The following is a 25359-nucleotide window of genomic DNA, read 5'->3' as shown; positions in this document are numbered from 1 at the left end:
CAAGGTGATTTTGAAAGACTTTCATTATGCAGAGAAATTATTAGGTTCACTGAAGTGTGTTTGTACTACCTGAAAAAGTCAGTGTCTCACTAATCTGCTTCACAGCAACACAAAAACAGATTTCCTTTAAAAATTGAATACCAGCTGAAAGGAAACCTTCAACACAGCTACATCAACATCGTGTTTAAAGTTTGGAAGATAAGCAAACTGCGCTTTCCTCCGTCTGCATCACAAAATGCAAAGTTAAGGAGTCAAATGATGAAAATCGAAGCAGATCTGCAAAATTTTTCCATGCTACATAAAAGTATCGACAGTTTCTGGTTTGTTTGATATAAATGTAGGTTTTAAAGTCAACAGGTCACTTACAGTGTATTCACATCAAAAACAGCTCAGCACATTCATAAGTCAAATGGAATGGTGACTTCTCTGCAACACAATAAATAGCTATAGACAGTCAATCCCTGCGTTTCAAACTGCAAACCGAAAACATTCAAAGTCTATTTCCACTTAAAAAGTTCATTTACAAACGCTTAAAAGAATCCATCTGCACTGCTTGTCTCGATGACACAGCTATTGCACCTTTTCCTCACCAGTCAGACAGCTCCATAAAGTCCTCCAGTTCACCGATGCTTATTATTTCTCGGGGCTGATATCTTGAGTGGGCTGAGTTATCATTTTCACACACTGCGCTTCCTGCAAGCTGGCTGTTTGTGTCGCACTCTGGGAACGACTCATATGGGCCATGTGTGTTGTAAACCGCGTTATATGTTTTGTCTGAATCATTAACCGTGTCCATGTACGGCGTCTTCTCCGGGCTGTAGCGAGGCCCTTCAGAGTTCTGTCTAATTTCAGGAGCTGGATACCCGTAGCGGCTGCTTTCCCTGACCTGCTGCTGGTCCTGGTGGGCGGTGACGGGAGCCGACGACCTGTGGTGGGGAACGGATTTGTTAGCGGCAGGTTTGTAGCCTTGGGGGTAGCCATGGTAGCCCTCATAAAGCACAACAGGCTTGCCAGCTGGAGAGGCCTGGGGGAGGGGCTGTTGGTATGTTTGCTGCGGCTGAGGCTTTGGCGGGGGTCTGGGAGCATTCTGAGCAGACTCGCGCACATTCAACTGAACATACTTCCCTGTCTCTGGGTCAATGAAAGTTTTGGTTTTCACTGGAACGGGCACGTCCACTACAAAATACTGACCAGAGCCGATGTCTTGCAACACCTTACGCTGGGTCAGTGGGTAGGACTGGGGGTAGGTCGACTCTACATGGTACTGGGTCACTGGAGCTGGGTGTTTGGCACGATGCAGAGTGGGAGAAGGAGGGACATGAGCGACTGTCTGCGGTGCAGCAGCGTGGGAAGCATGAGGGAGGGACACGGGTGCGGTAGCATGAGGCGAGGCAACTTGGAGGGAGATGGGACCAGTGGCGTGAGGGGAAGCATTGATGGACGGGTGCTCAGTGTGGGAGGACGGCAAGCTTGACCCCAATGCTGGAGCATGAGCGAGGGAGACGGGTGAGGAAAAATGAGGGGAAGCCATGGCGTGGGAGTTTGGGGAGCGTACCTCAGGGATATTGGAGACGTCATGAAGAGGTTTGTCTACCGCAGAGCTGTCTCCTCCAGCTTTGGTCAACTCCTTGTTGATTCTGCGAGACGTCAATCGTTTTGCTCTACGCAAGGCTTTCTCGCTCTTTGGCGGGACAGCTGGAGGCTTGCCCATAGACCGGGACACGTCGCTGCTGAAGCTACAGGCTGATTCAGGCCTCTCGTCGTAGTACAAGCCTCTCAGCTCTGATAGGTCGGCTGCGCTGGTGGCGAAGCTCTCCACACCCTCTGACATGTTGCTGACCACAGAGCGAGAGTCGTCTTCATCCAGAGCGATGCTCCTCCTGGAGTACGGCCTGTGCTGCGGCGCAGATCCTGAGTGGTCATGTGATGAAGAGGCTGGTTGGAAACCGGAGAATTCCCTGATTGCAGAAAATCTGTTTGAGCCCATGTCAGGATGGACCGGAGTCCCAGCGCCGCGTCTCATCTTCTCCTGCTCCTCCTCTCCTCTCTCCATGGGGGAGCCCACGCGGTAATCCTCTCCGAAGGTTTTATGGAAACGTGGTTTGACGGACTTTGTGAAAGAGGAAGCTTTGAAGGTGTTGTCCTTCACTCTGAACATTGAGGGCCGGACTCCTGGAGCAGGAGAGGAGGTGTTGGAGCGTGGATGAGATGGAGCTGGAGATGCAGGGGCGTGTGGCCTATAAGACCTGGCATGGGTTCCTGGATCCTCAGATGATTCCTGCCCCATGGGATGGTTTCTTTGATGGGGGGGCAAGGGGGAGTCTAGTTCTCTTTCTCTTGGTTTCTTCTCAGAGTTTGTTGAAGTGATGGCGTAGTATTGGAGAGCGTCCATCTTCGTGGATGGTTTAACCTGTTCTCTCCCGTCTTTGTGAATCAGCATCTGTTCCTGCGTCAAACCCTCCTCGTCTTTGGTTGCTGCTTGGCTCTCCTTGATAGCTCTGTCTTTTTCAGCCCTCATCTCTTTTTCCTCTGTCTGTTTCTCATAGTGTTGATCTACTTTGGTTCGTATCTTTTCCTCAAGCTGCTTTGCTTGCCTTTGCTCCTCAATCAAAGCAGCTCTCCATTGCTCTTCCTCCAGCACAGCTTGTCTCTCCTGCTCTTCTTGTTTTTCTCTCCTTTTCTGCTCTTCCAAAGCAGCTCTCCTCTCCTGTTCCTCCTGTGCAGCTCTCCTCTCCTGTTCCTCCTGTGCAGCTCTCCTCTCCCGTTCCTCCTGTGCAGCTCTCCGTTGCTGCTCCTCTCGAGCAGCTCTCCTTGCAGCTCTTCTCTGTGATTCCTCCCTCTTCTGCAGCTCTATTTCAGCTTCCCTTCTCTCCTGCTCCTCTTGTGCAGCTCTTCTTTGCTGTTCCTCTTCTGCTGCTCTCCTCTGTTCCTCTTCAACAGCTCTTCTTTGCTTTTCTTCCTCTGCAGCTCTCCTTCGCTGTTCCATTTGAGCAGCTCTTCTTAGCTGTTCCTCATGCACTGCTCTCCTTTGCTCCTCTTGTGCTGCTCTCCTTTGCTCCTCTTCTACAGCTCTCTTTTGCTGTTCCTCTTGCGCAAGTCTCCTTTTCTTTTCTTCCTCTGCAGCTCTCTTTCGCTCCTCTTGTGCTGCTTTCCTTTGTTTTTCTTCCTCTTGTGCAGCTCTCCTTTGCTCCTCTTGTGCTGCTATCCTCTGTTTTTCTTCCTCTGCAGCTCTTCTTTGCTGTTTCTCCTGTGCAGCCCTCCTATGCTGTTCCTCTTGTGCAGCCTTCATACGCTCCTCATGTGCTGCTATCCTTTGCTGCTCCTCTTGTGCAGCTCTTCTTTGCTGCTCTTCTTGTGCAGCTATCCTTTGCTCCTCTTGTGCAGCTCTTCTTTGCTGCTCCTCTTGTGCAGCTCTTCTTTGCTGTTCCTCTTGTGCAGCTCTTCTTTGCTGCTCCTCTTGTGCAGCTCTCCTTTGCTGCTCCTCTTTTGCAGCTCTTCTTTGCTGCTCTTCTTGTGCAGCTCTCCTTCGCTCCTCTTGTGCAGCTCTTCTTTGCTGCTCTTCTTGTGCAGCTATCCTTTGCTGCTCTTGTGCCGCTCTTCTTTGCTCCTCTTGTGCTGCTCTCTTTTGCTTTTCTTCTTCTGCAGCCCTCCTACGCTGTTCCTCTTGTGCAGCTCTTCTTTGCTCCTCTTTTGCTGCTATCCTTTCCTGTTCCTCTTGTGCAGCCCTCCTTTGCAGTTCCTCCTGTGCGGCCCTCTTTTCCTGTTCCTCTTGTGCAGCTCTCCTTTGCGTCTCTTTTGCTGCTTTTCTTTGCTTTTCTTCTTCTTCTTCTTGTGCAGCTCTTCTTTGCTGTTCCTCTGGAGCACCTCTTTTCTGGAGAACATCTCTAGAAGCCAGGCCCTGCTCCTTCTCTGGCAGTTTTAGCCCCTTGTCCTCAGTTTTCTTTACTTTCTTCACTTCTTCTTTTTCTTTTGTATCTTTTTCTTTTTGAATATCTCTCTCCTCATCTGCCCTTACTCTCTCTTCTTCTCCTCTCCTCTCTGCTTCTTTCTGTCTCTCTCGTCTTTCCCTGATCTTGTTAGCTATGGCCTCCCGCTCCCTAGCTCTCCTCTCCTCTTCTCTCTTAGCGGCTCTCCTCTCCTCTTCGGCCAGAGAAGCTCTACTTTCTTCGATTATGTGTTTTATTTTCATGTCCTCTGCCCTTTTCTTCTCTTCTTTCCCAGGTTCTTGTTTGGTTGTGTTTTGCTGTTTGGCTTTAGAGTCTTCATGCAAAGGTACAAGTCTTTCTTGTTGTGTTTTTCCCAAAGTATCCTTCGTAGCTTGTGAATTTTCAGTTTGCTTTCCTTTTAGTGAATCCGTGGTTTCCTGTGTTTTGTTAGCTTGTCTTGAAGTTGGTGTGTGGTGACTGTTTTTATCCAAATACTGTACGTTTGGAGAGAATTCCTGAGGATTTCTTTGTGGACAGGTGTCGTCTCCTGGCTTCGTCCTGTTGTTTGTTAAAGATGAGGTAAGGTGATTTGACTGACTCAGATCTTCTTGTTGAGATCTTGGAGCGTTGGTTGAAAGTAGGTCTTCACCTCCTTGTTTCTTCAGGTGACTCTGTGGTGTCTTGTTTTTCTCTTGGGTATATTGAGCATGTTTTGCCTTGGGGTCTGCTACATCTTCACTAGCTTTGGCATCTGAAGGAAATTTCTCTTGCCTTTCTTTGTCTCCCAGTTTGAACATCCCCGTCCTTTGATGCTCCTTCTCTGTAATGGGAAACACTAAGGGTTTTGGCTCTTTGCTCACTTTGGCGCTGGCCTCTGTTTTCTTTGGCAAAGCTTTCTCTTTCACAGTAAAGTCCTGTGGGTCGGCAGTGAACACCGGGCGTCTGCTGTGACGAGTCTGTATGAGTGGGAAGAACCCTTCCTTTTTATTGGGTGGGAATTCCTGAACGGGATTTTCCTGCTCTTCTGAAACAATCACCTTTAGCCTAGCGTAGTCTGCGAGGGCTGATATTTCAGGTATCGTGGACACTCGAGGTTTTGGTTTTGGTTTCACTTCAGGTTTTTCTTCATACTCCTTTGAGGGGTTAGCGTTTCTTGCGCTCAGTCTTTCTCTTGATGATACGCTGGACTTGCTCTCTGTGTCCTGTTTTTTGGAGTGAACAGCTTGATCAGCCTCTGACTTCTCATGTTTTGGATCATATCTCTCTCTGGGACCATGACTTTGTTTCAAAGCCAGGTTATCTCCCGTTTCACTGCTTTTCCTTTTTACACTCTCTTCTTGGAGGCTTGCTGACCTCCATACTTCGACCTTACTTTGATCCAACACAAAGACTTCATTTTTTCTGTCATTGTTTGACTCTTTGTTAAAAACTCTCTTGTTTGACTGTTTTTCTTGATATTCCCTTCTTTCTGGAGCAGTATCTGTGATGCTCTCCTTCACGTTCTTGTCCGGTTTATGATCTGGTTCAGGTTTCCCTTGTACTTGAAAGTAGTCTCCCTCCGATGGCTGTGTCTTTGACTCGTCCGCTGAGTTTCCTGGGTTTCTTGTTGCGGTTTTCAGTGAATCAGACAACTGTTTCACACCTTCCAACACACTTTGCACTGAATTGTCTTCCAGGGGCGTCTGACTGTCTTTCGTTGTCTCTTCCTTTCTTGGAGTTTTCATCGTTCCTTCGACGATCGATGATGAAACTTGTTTGTTAGAGGCGGTTACGTCAGAACTAACACGTTCAGTTTCTGCTTTTCTCACGTTGTCCTCAATCACCGCTGGCACGACTCTGATGGCTATGCTGTCGATGTGCACGTTTTCGTCCACTTGTGTATTCTCTACGTTGTCATTTTCAGATGGATTACATTTGTTTGTTGGCGCTAAGTGATGTTTCTCGTCCTCTTCTGTAGGTTGAATGTCCGATTTGGTTTTTCTTTCAGTTTCAGTTACATTCGAATTATTTATATGATGGTTTGTCTTCATCCCCACATTGAAATCATCGGGAGCTGTTGTTCCCCCTCTTTGTAGATTCGTTTCTTGCGTTGGACTCTTTATATCAACCATCTCTTCCCAGGTTGTTGAGTTCTCCTTCAGCGTTTTGGTTGTAGTAGTGTGTAGAAGGGGTTGAGTTTCAGCCAGGGTTTTATTTTTAGCAGGTACAGTGAGAGTGGTAGGTGAACTTTTCTCAGCCAGGGGTTCTTGGGGTTGTATTTCTCTTTGGGGTCTTGTATCTGTATAGGGACCGTGTAGGAGCTCCTCAGACCTTTTCCCTCCAACATTTTCAGACCTATTATTCTGTTTTGTCCCTTTTGTGTTTTCATAATCAACACTCATGCTTTCTTCAGTCTTATCATGAGCGTCCTGTTCAACTTTGTCTTCAGTCTCTGCCTTGCTAACTTTCTTGGGAGCTTTATTTCCTTTGCTTGAGTCAAGATCAGAGCTTGGATACTTGTTAATCTCTGAATTTACCTCTGCTGCTGCTGTTGCCTGAATTTGATCTTGAGGGTAATCCGTGACAGTCAAAGACGGCTTTCTCTCTCGCACAGTTACCATTATTCCTCTAATTTGCAGGCTTTCATCTTCCACAGGGGTCGTGTTTGGACCCAGAACAAGACTAAGTGTTGGTGCTGAATCCTCAAGAACTGCTTCATGTTCGCTCTCCGTCTTTTCTTTCATTGTGGGTGGGGCCTCTTTCTTCTGGACAGTGTCCCCGTGATTTCCTTGCTTGTTCTTGGAGGGTTGCTCTTTACTAGGCCTCAGAGATTCCTTGTCTTTATTTTGATCTCTGGGTTGTTTCGACACAGTTTCATCTTTAGGAACCTTCTGGAAACCGTCCACTAACTGACTGGTTGTTGTTGCAGACTTAGCTTGTATTGCAGCAGAGCTAACTGGCGCCATTTGTATTCCTTGCGACTCATTCTGGTGTTTTGGTTTGGTGTTACTGGACGTAGTGCTGTCGTGCTTCTTGGGAGTCTCTTGCGATGGCGGCCTCTGTCGAACACTCCCGACCTGACCACCTCCAAACTGCTTGGAAGAAGATTTGGACATCAGCCCGTCTCGCAAAGCGAAGCCCTTTTCTCTAATCGCAGAGATTTCTTTTTCAGCGTGAGCTTTTATCTTCGAGGTGAGAAGCTCCTGCTTCGTTTGAGATCTGTCTTTGTGGGACAGGGTTTTGGGAGGGTTTGGAGGGTGGTCTTTGAGTTTCCTTTCGACGGGAGGCTGAGGAACTATGATTGAGTCTCTAACGGGCTGAATGAGCGGGTCAACTCTGTCCTCTTTTACTTTGCCGATACTCTCTCCTGTGGTGGTTGTCTTATCTCCACTGTTGGCTGTTTTTTCTTCAACGGTGGGTATACTGTTGGATAGTTTGAACTCTTTGGATGACTCGCTGTAAACGTACTGACTCTCTGTCAACTCGTTGGGTTTGAAGCTGCTAACATCGTCAGTGTTTGCCGTGTTTGCCGTTTCAGACTTGTTTGTAAGACTGTCTTTGGATTTCTCATTGGTTGTCTCCAGTCGATCAGAAGATAAATCTGGCGTTTCGTTGGCGTCATTTAAAGAAACGTTCCCAGCAGCTGGCGGGTTGTTAATGATGATTGGTGAATCAGTGAATCCATATTTTTCTTTGAGGAGGTTATACTCGTACAGCCCTCTGTTCGCCGTATCCGTGACCCTGCTGGTTACGCCCAAGTCTTCGCTCTGTTGAGGCGTACTTCCACAAACTTCTTTTGCGATCTCGTCTTCTTTTGTGGGAGCTGTGATTTTAACTTTGTGCTTTTGCTCGCCTCTCATTTTCTCTTTTATTTTGGCTAGCTCTGCTTTAGCTTTCGCTAACTCTGTCTTAACTTGCTCCACTTTATCTGGCTCACTTTTTGCCGGCTGTGGCAGTGCTGGTTTTGCTGGTTTTGCTGTTTTAGCGGACATCTCCTGTATCATTTCTTTTATTGTTGGCTGTGGTTTGGTTGTGGTTTCTTTGAGATTCGCCTGTTCTTCAAATCTTTCCTCGACTCTTTCGGCTGTATCTGTTATTATCTGTGGAGTATTGTTGATTTCATCGACTCGAGCCTCCACTTGTTGAGCTTTTTCTTGCTCCTCTTTCTCCTTTAGTTCTGCTTTAACTTTTTCTTCCTCGGCCCGCTGTCTCTCGGCTTGTTCGGCTCGTAGCTTTTCATCCTGAAGTATCTCTGCGTTGATCCTTTCTCTCGTGGCCGCCTGCTCTATTCTTTCCTGTTCTGTTTTTATGTGCTCCTCTTTAACCCTCTCTGCCTCGGCTTGAGTTACCCTGACCTGCTCATCCTGCTCCTCTTTCATGTGCTCTGCTCCTGCTTCCTCTCTGACTTCACTCGGCTCATCTGTTTCTGTCTGTGCTGGTGTTTGTTTTGCCACTTCTGGTTGTTTGTCTGTGGACTGCTCTTTGACATGATCTCCTCTGTCCTGGTTTACTCTCTGGGTCTCTGACGGTTCTGCTGGGACCGTTTCTGCTCTGACTTCCCCTGAACCGGTCTGCTCTGCTAAATTTAGCCTAGCCGGCTCCACTTCAGGCTGCTGCTCTTTAGCCCAGTGCTGAGCCAATGCCAGCTCTTCTTGGGCGTGTTTCACTTTAACATTCACCGCCATGTCCTGTCCAGGCTTGACGTCCTCAGACTTTCTTTCTTTTGCTTGGTTTTCCACTTTGGGCTCAGAAACATTGTCGGGGTTATAATTCCTTGGCGGTTTGAGCTCTTCAGGCCTGTTGGGAGTTGGTGTGTGTTGCTTTCTTCTGAACGTGTCTTTATCCTCAGAAAGGATGTTTTGGTTTCTGTATTCCTGATGGGTATATTGGTTAAAAGTCTGCGACGAAGAAGCGTCTTTTATTTCAATTTCCTTGTCATCCTTTCTTTGCCATCCCTTGAAAGCCCCAGATTGTTGTTGTTGTTGTTGTTGTTGTTGTTGACCGTAGCTTGCTGGATTACCTTCAGTGTTACTTGATAACGCTCTGTATTGAGGAAGTTGGTTTGACATGTTTGTATTGACAGAAGTATGTGCGTTTTCTCTGCCGTACGCGTCTCGTGGTAAACATGGCTCCGCCCTCATCATGGCTACCCTCTGGTAATCCAGTTGTTGTCTTTCCATCTCTTGTTTCCAAGGAGAGAGCGCCGCATTCAGATTTTGAGGTTGTACGTCCTGACTGTTCGTCTGTCTCCACCCGTCTTGTGCGGACACGTTGCTGTAGTCATAGCTGTTGTCTCTCTGTCCCACGAGATCTCTGGTTTGGTTGTTGTCAGCGTGTACTCGCGGTATTTCCGTTCCTGTATATAAAGGTTGATGCCTGTACTCATTACCCATGGTGCCTTGCTCATAGGGGATGAATTGTAAGTCCTCGTGAAGACACTGCCCGTTTGTCAGCTGATTGTTTGTGTAGTTTTCATGTCTGAAAGCAGATTGATGAACCATCTCAGGCTGTATCTGGTAGTTGTGTTGAGCGTACTCTGAGTATTGTCCTGCGTACGCCGTCACAGGATCATAGTTTGTTGTTGTTGTAATTGCTGACCCCGGGTTATGATACTGGTTGACGTAATGATGGTTGGATTTCTCTCCTTGGGGATACTGAACATCCCCGTCTAAGAAATCTGGCATGTCTATCACCGTGTCTCTTGGCTCCTGGATCGGGGGCTGTTTGACCCTCTCCTGTGCCTCCGGACCTTTGAACTTGGGCGGACTGTACGTGCTTTTCACCCTCTTCCTGTTGTCTTTAAGATTGAAGAGGAGGTTTGTCGCTCTGGATTTGTAGCTGGACCTGATATCAGGAGTGGCTCCTCGGCTCTCTGCACGCACCGGTGGATGCTCCACGGGTTGCGGGGAAGCTGCGTACTGTCGCGGCTGGCTGACGTTGAAGGGGGTTGTGCTTGTGTTATTGCTGACAACATTTGGTGCTGTTTCATAGTTCCCAAACGGAGCATGATTCTCGTTGCTGTAGGCGACTCCAGGTTGGTTTGAGATATTTTGCTCTGTCATCATTTTGATTTTTTGCTGCAAGGCTCTGACGGAGCTGATGGTGTCCTGAACACGTCGGGACATCTCAACGGTTGGTGACGCAGTGGATGGTCGTTGGGCGGGGAGCCTGTTGGCGCCGAGGCTCTGCGTCCGCTTCCTGTAGGTGTAGTGACCCGTCAGCTCTGAATCACAGCGTTTCTCCAAAGCGGATGTTTTCTGGAGCATTGTGGATGTCGAGGTGGAGCGGGGAAGAGCAGGAGGCACATCAGGAGCAAAGTTACTCCTGGGGTGTCTGAAACCTCTCTCCTCTCCGAACCTGTACGGACCTTGTGGTTGGGTTTCCAGGGACAGCTCCTTGTACATGGGTGTTTGGTACCACCTGGGGAAGTCTGGGTAGTGCATGAACCCTGAGACCTCTCCTTGTTGGAAGGGAAATCTGTTGTGATCCCTCCACACCTTAAACGGACTGAACTCGCTGTGAATGAAGAAGTTGGAGTTGCTGTTGACCTGTGCGGCCACGCTGTGTTTACTGTGGGAAGACGTCAGAAAAGAGGATCCAGAGTTCATGTGAGTCATTGCTGCAACTTCAGAGGCGTAGAAGTTGGTTTCTTGAGCTGAGAGCGGGCCCACCGCGGGGAAGTGACCGCTGTTGAAGTTTTCCTGGTACGATGAGGAGAACTCGGAGAGCTCCCTCTGTATACTCATCAGAGCAGATTTGTCCCAGGTGGTGTCGTCGCTCCACTCTCTGAGGTTTCCGTCGATAACCGCCCCGTCCCTGTGTCCCTCAGAGTTAAACGCCCTGATGAGGGAGGAGACTCTGGAGCGGCTCCTTCGCTGCTGTGAGCTCATGTCCGTGGTGCCATTGCTGAGTAAGGACAGCTGTTCTCCTCCTGGAGATTCCTCCTCTCGAGGAGTTCCCATAAAGGACTGCTGGAATGTGGCAGAAACCCTCCCCTGTGTCCTTTCCCCGTAAACCTCCCACTGTGGGTCTCTTTGTATCTCGGCCCCGTACATTCCTCTGTGGATCCAGTCTTGTCCGTACTGCTGCATCCTGAGGCTGAAGCTCTCGTGTGCAGCTCTCTTCAGCTCCTCCCTGTCCCTGGTTTGGGCGCTCTGGCTGAAGGCCAGCTGTCGGTCCCTCTGGGTGTAGGGTGACGCCGCGCTGAGGTCTGAATCGTTGTAAACAGCCTCATCTCCGATGCAGAGACTCCTGAAAGCTCGGTCTGTCAGATTGCTGACTTCCCGGTCAGTCTCATCCAGGAAGGAGCCGGCGCTGGAGGTGTCGCTGTACCCTCCATCGCTGTGCTTTCGATGCCCGCCGCTCTTTCGGCCCGAGCGGCGTTTCTCAACTGAGGTCATGATGCAGGCTTCCTGCCAGTCATTCATGCAAACACAGACCTCGAATGTTCACACTCTGCTGCTTAGGCTGCAGGACCCGGGTTTGGGCCCTCGGGTCAGGATTTTTGGTAGCGCTCGGAGCTCCTACGGCATGGTGCCGCTGACCTGACCTCCGTCCAAAAAGATCCTGGAGTTTGTCGTTTTCCTGCAGGAGAAAGGAAAGCAGAATCAGTCTGTATCCCAGGGTGCTCCCATTGCCGTTTATTTTGAAATAAACGGAGCACAAAAAGTTTGACAGCTTTGGTTTAATGGATTATTTCTTTGTTGTAACAATGCTTCTTGGAAATTAATCTTATACCACTGAAAAGCTTGTTCGTTGCACTTTTAAATACATTTGTAAGGAGCATGCATTTGTGGGTTGAGCAGAAGCGTTGCACCCACATGCATCGTTACAACAAAGACATAATCTACCAAACACAAACCCAGTCTATCATAACCTTGACCCAAAGCCCAAAGATGCACACACAGATTTCTCCAATGTAAGAAAAGTAAGTCACCATAAATGAAACTCCACTCGTGGCCTTGATAAGCGTTTTTTTTCTCTTGTATTAAGCAGCAATGTTCTGTATGTGGGTCTGAAAACAGCTCCGTTAATCCTGCCGCTCAGCCTCTGTGACCTTCACAGACATGTTGTGAATAAAACTACACTGTTGCTAGGCGCAGCAAAGACGGACTCACGTGAGTTATTCTGGGAAAGCAGGACACTAACTTTGACCACACACACATTTAGGTCTTTGAAATCACCCTGACGTGAGACAGACTAAACCAGGAAAGTCCGACTTAAGTTAAGTCTCTTAAAAATCTACTAAAAACAAGTCTTTGTGACGTTACATTGAAAACGGATCCTGTAGTAAAACGTTTTTGGTTTTACTACGGCAGAGAAGGAGCAGGTGGCAGGCAGATTAAAGATAACCTTAGTTTTAGGTGCTGCTAAGTTCTGGATGCAAAATTAGAAAGTTCATTTCTGGTCAGAGACGTAACCTGACATTTATTTTTTTTTCTGTCGACCAACAGCAGAGTTGAACTTTGACGACTTAAGGATGTAAAAATGACAAATTTCTCTCTGTACAGTTCATGTAAATCTGTTTCATAGAAAAGACCCATTTAGCATTTTTTATTTCTTAATATCTGTTAAAACTGAGTCTCTAATGTTTTGGTTTGCGAGATAAACTTTGCAGAAGAGGTTTTTACAACAAGGCCACAGTCCTGTCAAACTCAAACATTTGACACAATTCTGTGTCCTCCAACCTCAGGTCGGTGCAATAATTGTCAAAAATGGATGTGCTGCTTAGTAGCCTGAGAGCTGTCTCTTTTTTATTTTTTATTTTTTTTTAGTTAAGCGTCTGTTTATCGTCTTTTAATTTCAGGGATAGGAATTGAAAACTGGTTCCCGTTGAGAATCAATAAGAAATGTTTCAATCCATTGATATCGTTAGCCTTTGTGCTTAACGATTCCCTTATCAATTCTTTACATTGTGCTGGAGCTGCCGGGCCTTACGTTGACTAGTCTGCTGCAGCTAGCTTAGCTTAGCAGTTAGCTAACGTTTCCCAAGAAAACTCTAATTCAGGATTTTCAGCTTGAAGTTTTCCTGAAGAACTGACTTCATAAAGAAATGTTCATCACTCTCTCTCAGGAGATTCATATTCAGTACATTAGAAATGGTACAAACCACGTAACGTGTATGGGAAACTGCATTGTTATGCTAGCAGTTAGCATTCATCAGTATAACTTCAGCTTCAGAATAGAATTTCAACTTTCATCACAGAAACATATCACATCAACTCTTTGTAAAAAATACTGAGAATTTCAGATGCTAAAAGCTAACAGGCTAATGAAAGGCTCATGGCTGACGGAAAGGTTCCAAACAACTTAAACCATTGCTATAACCACTTTGAGACACTAGATGGCCTACTTGAATTATTAATATATTACAACACAGAACATCAACGTCACATTGTGTGAAATTTTGACCTGTTTCTGTTTAATTATGTCCAGAAATATCCAGACTCAGGGACCAGTTACATTTTATCCACTTACAGAATAAACTCAATTAAATGTTGTTGAAACAGAAAACCTGTAAAGCTACTTTTTGTACCAAGAAAATTCACAACAGGAATTGATAAGGGAATCGGTATTGACAATTTTTTTATTTATTTATACTTTTCTATTTCTATTTTATTTATTATTTATCAGATCTTTTTTCACAAAGAGGAGAGCTGTGCACCAATTTCAATGTGCTTACATACTCTGTGCTAATGTTCAGTGACAATGGAGACTCTAGTCCAGGGGTCTGCAACCTTTATTTTCATAGGAGCCATTTTTCCTCAGCTCACCTGGATTAAAGTCATTCAGAAGACACAAAATCTACTTTATCTTCACAATAAAAAACAAACAAAAAAAAAAAATTATAAAACTCTTTACATAGCAAATATCTTGTAAATAATTATCTAAACAAGAAGTTTTTTTGTCTTTATAACATTGAACATGTGATGTCTTGGTTTTTTATTTCATAACTTTGCAAATGTTCAGGATAAATTGAAAAAATGTCATAAATTTCAATAAGTTGGAAATATTTTTAAACATTTTGAAATTTCAAAAGTTTGCTAAATTAAAAAGATATAATTAACTATGTGCAAAGATTTGAAAAATTATGCCAGAATCTCATAAATTTGCAAAAAAAAGTAATTTCAAAAATGTGCTAAATTTGCAAAAAAATTATAATTTTTTTTTCAAATTTTAATTTAAATAATTTGCAGAAAAATTCAAAAATTTCAAAATCTTTAAAAAAATGTTTTTTTTTCTAAATTTGAAAACATAAAAAATTTATAATTCAATAAAATTTGCAAAAATTAAAAAAAAATGCAAAAATCCCAAAAAAGTTGAAAGCTTTATTCCAAGATGTTAGTTCAACAAAATGTTAACACAGGATTTTATTTAGTGTCAGTGTCTTTAATCATCAATACCCTCCGTAAGAAAAATAACAATTCTTTATTTCTATAATGTTTATTTGAAGCTTCAAGGAGCCACTGCAGAGGAGTCAAAGGGCCGCATGAGGCTCCAGAGCCACAGGTTGCAGACCCTTGGTCTAATGTACTCTAATCTAATCCCTAAGAAATGGAGCTGCAGACTTTTTAGGTTTTAACAGAGCCTGGCTGCAGGACTCCAGACGTTAACAGCGGACTTTAACGGGTTAATTTTGACACAGATGACTGGAATACTGATCAGTGATCCATTAAAAACGCCCAGATCAGTTCAGATCTGATACTTGAGATCCCGACAGCCCTTGTTATGATCTGTTAATCTGACCAGCCAAGGCCATGAGTGACTGCACCGACATATTCGTATCTGTTGACTTGTTAAGTAACCCAGTTTTACTAGCTAGCTGCCTGTAGAGAGCTTCAACAGCAGCCAAACAACCTGATCTGTAAAACATGATTTGATGCAAAATATGCTTCAAACTTCAAACTCCAAATCTGTCTTTGCACGTCTTCTTTTTTTAGAGTGCTTTACTCCAAACTACTCCTTTAAAACTGACGTTACAGTTACAGTTATAGTTACAGGGAGGATGTAACGTCATGGGGACATTCTGGTTAATTTTACTGCAGCTGCTGGGCAGCAATGGCTCATTAATATCTCTGGAGCTGGAGGCCGTCCACCTCACACCACAGATATTCACCACGGCGCCAAAACAGGCCTCGTCTTCATCACAGGAAGTCGTCACAGAGTTTATAAAGACATGACTGTGATAAGCTGCAGGAAGCAGGTTAGAGAAAGAAGCATTAAATGATCCTAAAGCTGCTGTTACTGCATTTTCTTCCTTTTCTTTCCCTTTTCTGTGCAGCCATAATCTCACGTCAAAGTGTCAGAGTGATTTCTGCTCGTTCTCGCATGTGACAGGTTTATTTTTGTCAAGTGACGGGCCTCCAGCTCTAAAACCTGACACCAGAGGCCTCTCCGTCAGAGGCGCTGTGCTCCAAATGCAGAGCGAGCTGCACAAATCTGTCGTCTGTGAGAGCAGAGAGGATAAAACTGGAGGTTTATTAATGTTTCTCTATCTGTGGAGTTAACCGTTTCCTTAAAGGTCCATGTTCAAAAAGTTAGAGGGATTCTTAGATTATAGTTTTATTTATTATCCACTGAAAACATCCAAGTGTTGTGCAAAAAAAGTTGCATGCGTTTGTGGAGAGTTTTCGTTTAATCTTACCTCATGGTTTTATAATCCATACTTTAAGTCTTATTGTGACTTCCCCAAATGTCTCTGTCTCCTCAAAAAGTCAGCGCAGATCTGATCCTGTCCCCCCAGAGGCTCCAAGTCTCTTTATCAACAATAATCCAGAGTAAAACCATCTATCTAATCCACGTCGGGTCTTTGAGCTCCTGACCAGACGCAGTCAGCTGGACTCCGGAGAGAGGAGTTGTCCCAAAGAGAGCGTCCACCATGGGGGACAGACTGAGGGCTTCAGCTAGCACGCGGCTCACTGAGATCCTTCGGTGTCGAGTGTCAGACGGATGAAACAAACAGCCTCTCACCTATTTATAAATCTGGATGGATAACTGTTGGCCATTAGCAGTCAGAGCTGGTAGGAATAAAACAGTCGTACGTCTGGGTAAGAGTTTGATTGATTCAAATTTTGCTAGACGATAATTTTCCAAAATATTATTGCCGATAAACGATATTATTGTTTTTCTTTCCATTATTTCATTGATGTAATTATGATAAATGGGATAATAAAGTGAGTACACCATATCAAAAGCAAGAAACTTTAATTTCTGAAGAGTATTTAACTGTAATTAAAAGGTCAGGATCTTTGAAATAAAATAAATTAAACAAAAAATAAAATAAATTTAACAAACAAGAAAGAGAAAAAAATACAATGAAAATGAAATGGACTCTCTTTTAGAAAAAAAATACATGTCAATGAAAATAATTAATACTAATCAAAAACAATAAAACATAGACCCTGTCTTTAAAGAGAAAACGAAACCTCAAAAAAAAAACCAGCAATAAAAACTCTAGCCTAAATAAAAGGGAGTTTATACAGTTCCTGAATTGTTTGTAACATGTACTTTTTCCCAGTCAATCCGTACTTTTATTTCTATTTACTTTGCAGACCAAAAGCCTCAGTAAGAGCGGATTGTCAAAGAACAAGGCTCCGCTGCACCTCCCCTTCTTCTTCTTCGTCGCCACTATTTTCAAACAAATGCCACATATCAGCTGGTTGGTGTTCATGAGCTCACACTTTGTTCATTCTGATAAAAACTAAATATTCCCACATTGGGACTGTGGCAGGCGGCTTAAGAACCGTATCTTTGGTGCCATCACTCATGTTAGCGTGTGTTTCCTCCTTACCCCTCAGGACGCTCGCTTCAGCTCTCTCCGTGTGTACGCGCCAGCAGCCCTGTCTTCACCCCAAAGATCACATTTTTGACAGATGCTCACTCCGCTATAAATCTGCTAAATCCGCTATAGAACCTATGCACCCCGATGTTAGGAAAGATAGACGTAGTGAGCCATCTTCTCATTCAGCCTCTTTGGTCCAAAGAGAGGAGGAAAGTGTCAGTTTATCCAGGCTGGAAAACTTACCGAGGACGTTTTTATTTATCGTTCGGTTCATTGATTTATTGATTATCGTGATAGGCCTACTAATGCAAAACTTTATTTTGTTTTCGTGTCAGTCTAACGAAGCAGGACCCTTGAGTTCGTCTTTAGGAGACGTAAATATCTAAATTTGTCTCATGCTCCAGTACCACCCAGAAGTGACAAGCACAGCTCAGAGCGTCAACAAGTGGCTCTTGGTCCCCGCCCACCAGCGACACTTCACTTTGTGTGAAACCCGCTCAGACCGAGATGTTTTTTAGGTTTTCTTTGACAGAAGTTTTCCTCATTCAGGCCTTCAAACCGTGGAGGTGTAATCTCCCCAGCTACAGCGTCACTCCCCCCCCTGCAGACAGAGCCATAAGGAAAGAAAGGGGAGGATCTGCACCTCCCTCTCCTCCCTCCCCCTCTCAGCCGCTGCTATAATAGGAGATCCCTGCAGCAGATAGTTTCCTGGGATTCTTGGCGGGTGAAGGGCCGGCCTGGAGAGATGATGGACACACACACATGGGCCTTAATGGAGGCACACTCCTCCACACACTCCTCCACACACACACTCCTCCTCTGGCCTTCAAACATCCACACCTTAACTGTGTACCCAGCTCTTCTATCACCTTGTTTTCTTTCTTTCCTCTGAGCTGTCGATGCTAAGCACTTGTTAAAAAAAGGGTCTTGATTAATAAAATTTAATTTGCAAAAACTTCCCTCTGCAAAAATTACTCAGCATGTGTTCAATTTGCCCTCTGAAGTTTGAGCTGCAGCCTGCTGTGAGGAGGCAGAGCGGCTTTCCTGCTCACTGGTTCCCTCTAGTGGACGAACATAGAAATCATCTCAGTTTTCAGTTTTTGAATCTGACTTGATGAAGATTTGGGCTCTTTTGAAACTCACATCTGGATGTTTTCTCTCCTGGACGGCCGTGTGCGGAGCTCCTGAGGAGCGGGAGCATCGATCGTGGCGGTGAGGCCGCTCCTCGTGGCGCTCGTGGCGTGCTGAGTAAGGAGGAGCGGAGCTGTGGTCGTGTGGCAGACAGCAGACAGGCACATTACGCGCTGCATTAAGATATGCTTTGTTTGTAATATCTCCATTCAGAGATTAGCTTAATTGATCCTAATTGATTGGGTTATTGATCAGCTGTGTTGCAGAGTGCTGTTTTTTCTTTTCTGATTGCCGCGGCCTTTAACGGACCGACCCTGAACGCACCGGGCGTCTGACTTTGGGTTTTTGGGAGCTGAAAATTTAGGAGCTGCACTCGGTGTCAAGCTAAAGAATAGTACGTATGTGTGGGTCTGCAGCAGGCATACTGCGAGCGTTATATTGTCTGCGGATGGTGCATGTGCACACGACTCCCTGCTTCAGGACACATTTCCCCACATCCCTGCAAAATATTTCATTACTGCAACAAAAGAAGCCCATTAACTGCAGTGTAAGAACAGAGTTCAACTGCTGTCCCCCACATTCACCATGTTTGTCTGCTTTTCTGGCCGCTCTCCAGCTAATTTGATATAACAATGCTCCACAAAACCGCCTCAGGACTTTTTTTAGGTGACAGAAAATTATCAATGATGCCACATGCACAGCTGAATGTCAACATCAACTTGACTTGTTTATCAAATATTAAAGCAGTGAATTATGGGCGCCGTGCAGAACTTAATGATGATCGGAGTCATTATAACTTCAGCTTCCTTTGTTTTGGATAATGATTAAATTCCACAACTACTGTATTCAATTTTGGAGGGATTGAATGTGTTTTCCTCCTCTTTTGTGCGAGTTGGCTGGATTGTGCCGTGCGTTGTTGGTGCACTCGGGGGAAAAGGAGCTGATGTGTGTGAGGATGTTGTGTTATCATTAGCTGCCATGTCAGGGGGCTTAGCATCTTTGCTCTAAAAGCTAAATCAGTGCACTGAGCATGAGGTTTCTCTTAATATTATTTAAGGCATGAATAGACAAACACCTGCTGCACAAATATAAAGAAGTTAAAGACAAGAGGTTTTCATTTTCAAACTTTATTTTGACTTCATTTCCACATTTCAGCCTGAAAAAGAAACCTACAGGAGCAGTGTTTGTGTGTGACACGAGTCAGAAACACTGAGAGCGTGGTTTATTGTCGTATTTGAGGATATTTACAACATGCAGACGTGATGATGTTAAAGAAAAAGGAGGATGAAGCGCTCTGTGCACAACCTGGCACGACTTCTGACATTATCTCCCTCCTCTGTGTCACCGGGTGTCGCCTCATCAATTATTGAGCCGGTACTTCATGGTAATACATAATTTCATATCAATTATTCATGATAATGTGTGTGTAGTTTACTTAATTGTGTTATTGACTATCAAAAGTAATTTCCTGAAAATCCTCAAGGACGCAAATTGAATCAGCCAAATGAGTGACCGCGTGCTCGGCGGCGAAGTGTTCAGGATGTGATCAGCTGATGCTTTATGCAGCCTGTGATGTAAAAGTGTTTTTATACGTAAACTCCACGTTGATAAAAAGCACATTTCATGTTAAAGAGGGTTTATTGTGAAAGGCTCAGAGAGGAAAAGTAAATAAATAATAAGAGGCAGGATAGCTCTCCTCTGCCGGCTGTAAGGGAAACTGATAAATTATGGATCAGAACAGATGGCTGGAGCGGAGGCAACAGGAGAGGAACATGAGCGACTACATCTTTAATTGTTTTAAAGAACATGTCACAACAGGAGCGCCGTGTCCGCCGTCTGCCGCCGCCACAGACGTGCTAACAGAGGGAAACACGCCCGGCGTCTGCGGCACGTGGACACATCAACATAGAAAAATGGCTGATCGACACTAAAGTGCACTTTCACTTTAAAAACCAGGAGACTGAGCCGTCGCCGACCCCGAGGCGGGATTATTATTAAATTCTTCCCGTCCCGCCGTCGGCTCGACACGTTTACATGCATCAACATTCACAATGTAAGCTCTGAAATTCACATTATCAAACAGGTCTCTGAGGAAAGCCAGTCCAGCAGAGTCCAGCAGAGTCCAGACTGATCCACACGTTGTGCTTCAGGGGGACAGGCCCCGGATATTCAGCATGTTCAAACAAGAATCATTTACAGTCAGATAAATATGAGAGTCTGCGTCCACGCGCCGACGAAGAGGAGGAGAGTCCCAGGATGTTCACGCTCACTTCTTCTCCGCCTCTTTGGAGCAGTGAGCGTGTTTGTCGGGGCTCCCGCCCAGCACCTGCACCTTGTTGGTCAGCCCAGGACTGGAGCTGTCCCCGGGGACCTCGATGGCGGAGGGCCTCCCCATCCCGGCCGTGCTCACGCCGACTCCAGACAGGACTCCCACGCCGGCGCCCGGCCCGCCCGGCGCCGCTCCCAGCAGGTTGGCGGACTGGAGCACCGCCTCCGAGTGCTCCCGGGCCTTCATGCGCAGGGCGGCCACGCTGGCTGTGCGGTTGCCCTGACAACCGTAGGGCGGCAGGAAGGACAGGCCCATGGGGTCGGAGACGCAGCAGGAGCACAGACCATTACCTGGAAGAGGAGGAGTCCGGTGAGAGGAGTAAAAACTGAATCTCATCTCCTCATTATCACTTCTCAATTTATCTCTCTGCCCTCGTCCGAGGAAATCACTCTTTTCTTTTAAACAAAATGTGTGTGAGACGCAAAAATCATCACATCAAAACACAAACAGAAAAACAAACAAAGAGCAGAAAGTTTAGAGAAATGTGGAGGTCACTGAGCGAGGAGCTGCTGTCCAGGAAAACCAAAACAAAAGGCAGGGACGATATGTTTCTCCCATGATTCAATTCTGTCACAATTTTTTTTGGAGTGCCGGTTAGATTTGATTTAAGATTCTTGGATATTTACGACTTTAAGTTTGTTTTTTTTAACACCAGATCAAGAGAAAAAGTTAAATGATGATGATAACCTCTACAGACTTTTTTAGGAGCTATATTTTCCATAAAATCCTCATCACATGAGCCAGAGAAAAAGATTTTTGGAAACTTTTTTCCAACCAAATTTATAAACAAAGACTGAAATCAAGAATTTAAAAAGAAAATCTATTTATTGAAAGAAAATCCTGATATATCGTATAGAAATTTTTCTCCCAGCTTTACAAAACAATGAATCTTTCAAAAGCCGACGCTTGGCCCTGGACTTCCTTTTTAACGGGCAGAGACCGGGAACAGAACCAGACTCATCCGTGGACTTGGTTTAGAGACGGACAGGATGAGAGATAAGAAGAAAAGCAGACGTTTGTGTGGATCCTGTTTACCTTTCAGCGTGGCGACCTGTGACAGCGCCTGGGCGTAGGTGGCAGAGTTGAGGAGAGTTCCTGGGATACACGACGGGAAGAAGGGGCCGCTGGGACCGACCGTCCTGTTGATGCTGGAGGAAACAGACCAACAGAGTCCGGTTAAAGTGGACTAACTGAAACCTCTTACTGCTTTTCTTTTTCTTCTTTCTGACTGATCTACAGATGATTGTGTTTGAGCTTTTTGTTCCAGCTCCTCTCATCCATCGTCCATCGTCCCGTCCTCACCTCTGCTGCATCTCCAGCGGCTCCTTCTGCTTCCTGCTGTGGTCCACGGGAGACGAGGAGTTGATGCTGCGAGCCGGAGGCGTCCCCTCACTCATCTGCTCCTTCGCTCCTTCAGGGTCGGAGCTGCCTCGCTCCGTCTTCCTCCACTTGGCTCTGCGGTTCTGAAACCAAACCTGCGTCCAAACGAAACAATTCAATTAATTCTTCTCAATAAAGCGATATTTTAATCAGTGAATCAGATTTTTTTCCTCTTAATCTTAACGCACACTGATTATTTTTCAGGCCTGTAAAAGAAAAGTTGAACGAATCTTCTGAGAGGGTTTTTGAGCGTCCCACGCCGCGCTTTAACGTCTCCCAAAAAGTGAGAGAACGTACGGTCAAGTTGTGGTGTCTTATTGAAATGAAGGTCACTGCCTATAACAACATTTAATTGAGCAATTTTTCATTATCATATTTTAATGACTTCCCACTGACAGTCGTGCTGCCCAGAGAGAGCCGGCCATGATGAAGTCGTTTATTTCCCTATTTAGTGATTGTTTGACAACATCAGATTCGATTAGGACTGGCTTCTAGCAGGCATTAATCATGATGTGTGAATGGAGGTTAGAGCCGCTCTGTGAGAGTGTGTGTGTGTGTGTGAATAAGTGTGTGTGTGCCATTGTTAGCAGAGGTAGAAACGATGTCAACAGCCAAACAAAACATTCATGGGGCATAAAGAAAGGACAACATTTTGGTGGCAGGACAACAATGCAGCCGATGGACTTATCTCACCCCTGCACCTTCCAGCCTGAAGTCGCGCCCCCCCCCTCACACACACACACACACACACACACACACACACACCCTCTCTGAATGGGCTATAATTGCTCCATTAATCTCAATTTGCTGTGTGCTCTTAATGCGGGGGAGGCCCATTGACACTTTACAAAAAGGGGGGCAACAACACTACAACACTACAACAGAAAGGAAATTTATTTTCTAATAATAATGTAAGTTTAATATCCCTGCATACTGCGCGGGATTCATGTTCAGATTTAATAATAGGAATGTGGTAATCGGATTAGGAGGGGAATAATTTGTTTACAATCCCTAATTTACAGCGCTGGATTCCATTATCAACCCCGCCATTGGGTTTAAGCGATAGTAAGATGACCCAGGGGAACAAAAGGCAAACTATTATATTTCCCACAATTAGATCTGCGCGCACAACAAAACCCAAAAGCAAATCTGGAATGCAGGAAATTACATCCAGGACGCGTAACTTAATTACACCAGGCCAAGTTTATAAGGGAGCATATGTGGAGGGATGGAAATGCAGGATTTAAGGTGTGTGTGTGTGTGTGTGCAGAAAAAAAAAAGCAAACCCAGAGTTTCTGAGGCCCCCTTTTTTTTCTAACCCACGTCCCCGCGCGTCCCGGGCCAGAGATCAGCGCGGATGATGTATTCCCGCCTTTGAGACGCGGACAAATTAGTGAGGAACATTATCGCTGCTTAATTATGAATGACCGATTAATCAAGCTAATCTAATATTCACCATGATGTTGATGTTATTAAAGTGTAGCGCAGGGATGACAGAGTGGCTTCATTTAGCCGTCCTCTCCTGGTCAAACCTGCCCGCGCAGGACGCGTGACGCGCGGCTGCAGACCCACCTACCTGCACCCGGGCCTCCGTCAGGTTGATCTTCATGGCCAGCTCCTCGCGCGTGAACACGTCCGGGTAGTGAGTCTGCGCAAAGACGGCTTCCAGAGCCTCCAGCTGCAACATAAACAAACAAATTAAAAAAATCAAAAGTTCATTCTTTAATTCGTCTTTTTTTTTTTAATTCGCTCTCATGTTGAAGTTTCTTCTTCTGTGTTTTAAATTCTCACCCTACAGTTCAGTTCAGCCTGTTTTTATTTACAACCTTTTTTTTTGCTGAAAAGATTTTACATTTTTCCTCCAGATATTTTTTTTAAGTTAAATCCATCAGAATAAAAAAATAAAAGAATAAATAAAAGAAGTGATTTGTTCGCTTTGTCCTGTGGTTTTAAATTCCTGCATTCAAAAAGAAAACTGACAAATAAAAAAGCTTTTATTTTGAAAAAATCTCCTAGACAGCACATTTTTTTATTTCTTTTATTTAAATCAGTTATTTTATCTTATTAAAGCTGGTTTTATTTCAGATTAGAACTCAAACTCTTCGTGTTTCTTTTTTTTCAGTGATCCAGACTTTAATCGTTCCTGTTTCTCTCTTTTCTTCCAGAGGCCTGTTCTTCCTCCCCCTTCCTGGGATTTTTCAGGTAAGGTTTGTTTTGTCACCTGTCCCCCTGTCTCCTCTGGTCAGTGTTTACCTGTTGCAGAGTGAATGTAGTTCTGTTTCTTCGCTGTTTCCTTCGCAGGAATCCATCATCGAAGTCAGCCGGAGCGTGGTTTCCGAATCCGCTCGAGTTCACTGGAACAAAGTTCAACAAACGTGAGTTTCACACTTTGGAGAATGATTTTTTATATTTTTATTTTCTTATAATTTAGAAAACTCTGATAGAGGAAGGGAGATGTAGAGCTGTGGATGTTTGCAGCAGCAGGAGGAGGAGGAGGAGCAGAGATCGGGGTGTTTGCTCTCTGGCACATTTTGGTGTCTCCATTAGTTTCATGAAACATTGATGCCGGGAGTCTGAGGGGAACCATGACGGACTAAGAGCCATGACACCCAACATCTGTGCCCGGGACAAAGCACCCCCTCTGCCCCGGGGCCAAACCACCAGCGCTTTTCACCAGAGCAGCAGCAGCAGCAGCAGCAGACTGACACAGCTCAGGGAAAATCTCTTTAACCCTTTAAACCCGGCGAAAACACCCTCTGATCAAAACTCAAACTCATGGCAAAATGTTTTAGCGTGATAGAAAAATAAGTTTGTCCTCTGGGCCTGTTAATTCATCATCTGTTTTTGACAAATTATTTGAAAAGGAATCATTTTAAAATCATTTAACACCAGCTCAGGCCTTCTCTGGTCTCTAAACACACACTTTTTACGCGTAATTACGCAGCGTAAACGCCAAAACTTTTCACAGACCTGATTAATATCCGACATCTGAGAGGAAAAATTCACAAACAGGCAGAGAGGAGACTCACATGTGTTGGAGCGGCAGCACTCTCCGTCCAGCTGAGGCGGACAGTGGAAGTAGAACATCCTGACGCGTCTCCGAGCTGCCGAGCTGAACCTGGAACAGAGACAAAAGTTTGAGCCCGCAGCTTCACACACACACACACGCTGCTGCTGCTGCTGCTGCTGCTGCTGCGCTGAAATTCAGAGCTATTCCTGGAGAATGAGACATTAGTTTGGCGCCAAGAATAGGTGGCAGCGCGCGGGATTAACGGGAAAGTTGATGGAGAGGCGCGTACCTGCGGAGAGGATGCTGAGGAGAGTGAGATCCCGCTCTGAGGGAGGAGGAGGTGACTGCTGCACTTCCTCTGACTCCGACTCTGACTGGGAGTGTCCACATCTCTGCCTCACACACACACACACTCACCACAGCCCCCTCTCTCTCTCTCACACACACACACTCACTCACTCACACACACACAGATATCTCAGTGTGTCTCTCTGGGAGTGTCCAGATGTCTCTATAACTGTATAACTGTCTGCAGAGTGTTAAGGCTTTCAGCTAGTGTCGCAGAATCTCACGCCTAATTGGTCCTAATCGGATTATCACGGCTTTGTCTCTCTCACCCCCAACCCCTAGTGTGTGTGTGTGGCTCTGTGTGTGTGTGTGTGTCAGAGAAAGAAAGAGAAGTGAGAGCAGATACACTCAGGGTGGCAAACGGCAGCTCTGCTCTGGTGCCAAAAAATTCATCACAAGTGATTGTTATTCCAGAGTCAAGCAAATTCCCTAACCATAAACATGCGCACGGAGCCGCTGCACTTTTTATTTGGTT

The 25359-nt window shown here is 45.3% G+C and overlaps 2 protein-coding genes across 2 annotated transcripts; both read right to left on the bottom strand.

Moving 5' to 3' along the window:
• Positions 1-586: 586 nt before the first annotated feature.
• On the bottom strand, positions 587-11305 carry cunh10orf71 (chromosome unknown C10orf71 homolog). Its single transcript, XM_074675200.1, has 3 exons — positions 5468-11305; positions 4576-5128; positions 587-3909 (listed from the first exon to the last, which is right to left on the bottom strand). Exons 1-3 carry the CDS (start codon positions 11303-11305, stop codon positions 587-589), a joined length of 9714 nt encoding a protein of 3237 aa, XP_074531301.1.
• Positions 11306-19013: 7708 nt separating this feature from the next.
• drgx (dorsal root ganglia homeobox) lies at positions 19014-24899 on the bottom strand. Its single transcript, XM_074676228.1, has 7 exons — positions 24826-24899; positions 24556-24644; positions 23780-23880; positions 23103-23204; positions 21449-21621; positions 21182-21294; positions 19014-20436 (listed from the first exon to the last, which is right to left on the bottom strand). The coding sequence occupies exons 2-7, from the start codon at positions 24611-24613 to the stop codon at positions 20084-20086; spliced, it is 900 nt and encodes a 299-aa protein (XP_074532329.1). The 5' UTR covers positions 24614-24644; positions 24826-24899; the 3' UTR covers positions 19014-20083.
• Positions 24900-25359: the final 460 nt, after the last annotated feature.

This window comes from Halichoeres trimaculatus, unplaced genomic scaffold, assembly GCF_033239565.1.
Source record: "Halichoeres trimaculatus isolate MK-OKI-2021-1 unplaced genomic scaffold, fHalTri1.1 fHalTri1_scaffold_8, whole genome shotgun sequence".
Classification (NCBI taxonomy): domain Eukaryota; kingdom Metazoa; phylum Chordata; class Actinopteri; order Labriformes; family Labridae; genus Halichoeres; species Halichoeres trimaculatus.
The sequence above is the reverse complement of the archived record's forward strand: the minus strand, read 5'-3'. Positions and strand labels throughout refer to the sequence as shown.

Bases quoted from the DNA above. Each gene is read 5' to 3' on its own strand.
- cunh10orf71 (XM_074675200.1), bottom strand. From the start codon at position 11,305: ATGACCTCAGTTGAGAAACGCCGCTCGGGCCGAAAGAGCGGCGGGCAT. The intron at 5,129-5,467 runs GTACAAGGGAAA...TCCAAAAAACAG, and splicing joins CGGAGGGAGACTACTTTCAA to GACACAGAGAGCAAGTCCAG. The intron at 3,910-4,575 runs GTGAAGACCTAC...TAAAACTGCCAG, and splicing joins TCACCTGAAGAAACAAGGAG to AGAAGGAGCAGGGCCTGGCT.
- drgx (XM_074676228.1), bottom strand. From the start codon at position 24,613: ATGTTCTACTTCCACTGTCCGCCTCAGCTGGACGGAGAGTGCTGCCGC. The intron at 23,205-23,779 runs GTAAACACTGAC...TTTATGTTGCAG, and splicing joins CTACATTCACTCTGCAACAG to CTGGAGGCTCTGGAAGCCGT. The intron at 20,437-21,181 runs GTAAACAGGATC...CTCCTCTTCCAG, and splicing joins ACAGGTCGCCACGCTGAAAG to GTAATGGTCTGTGCTCCTGC.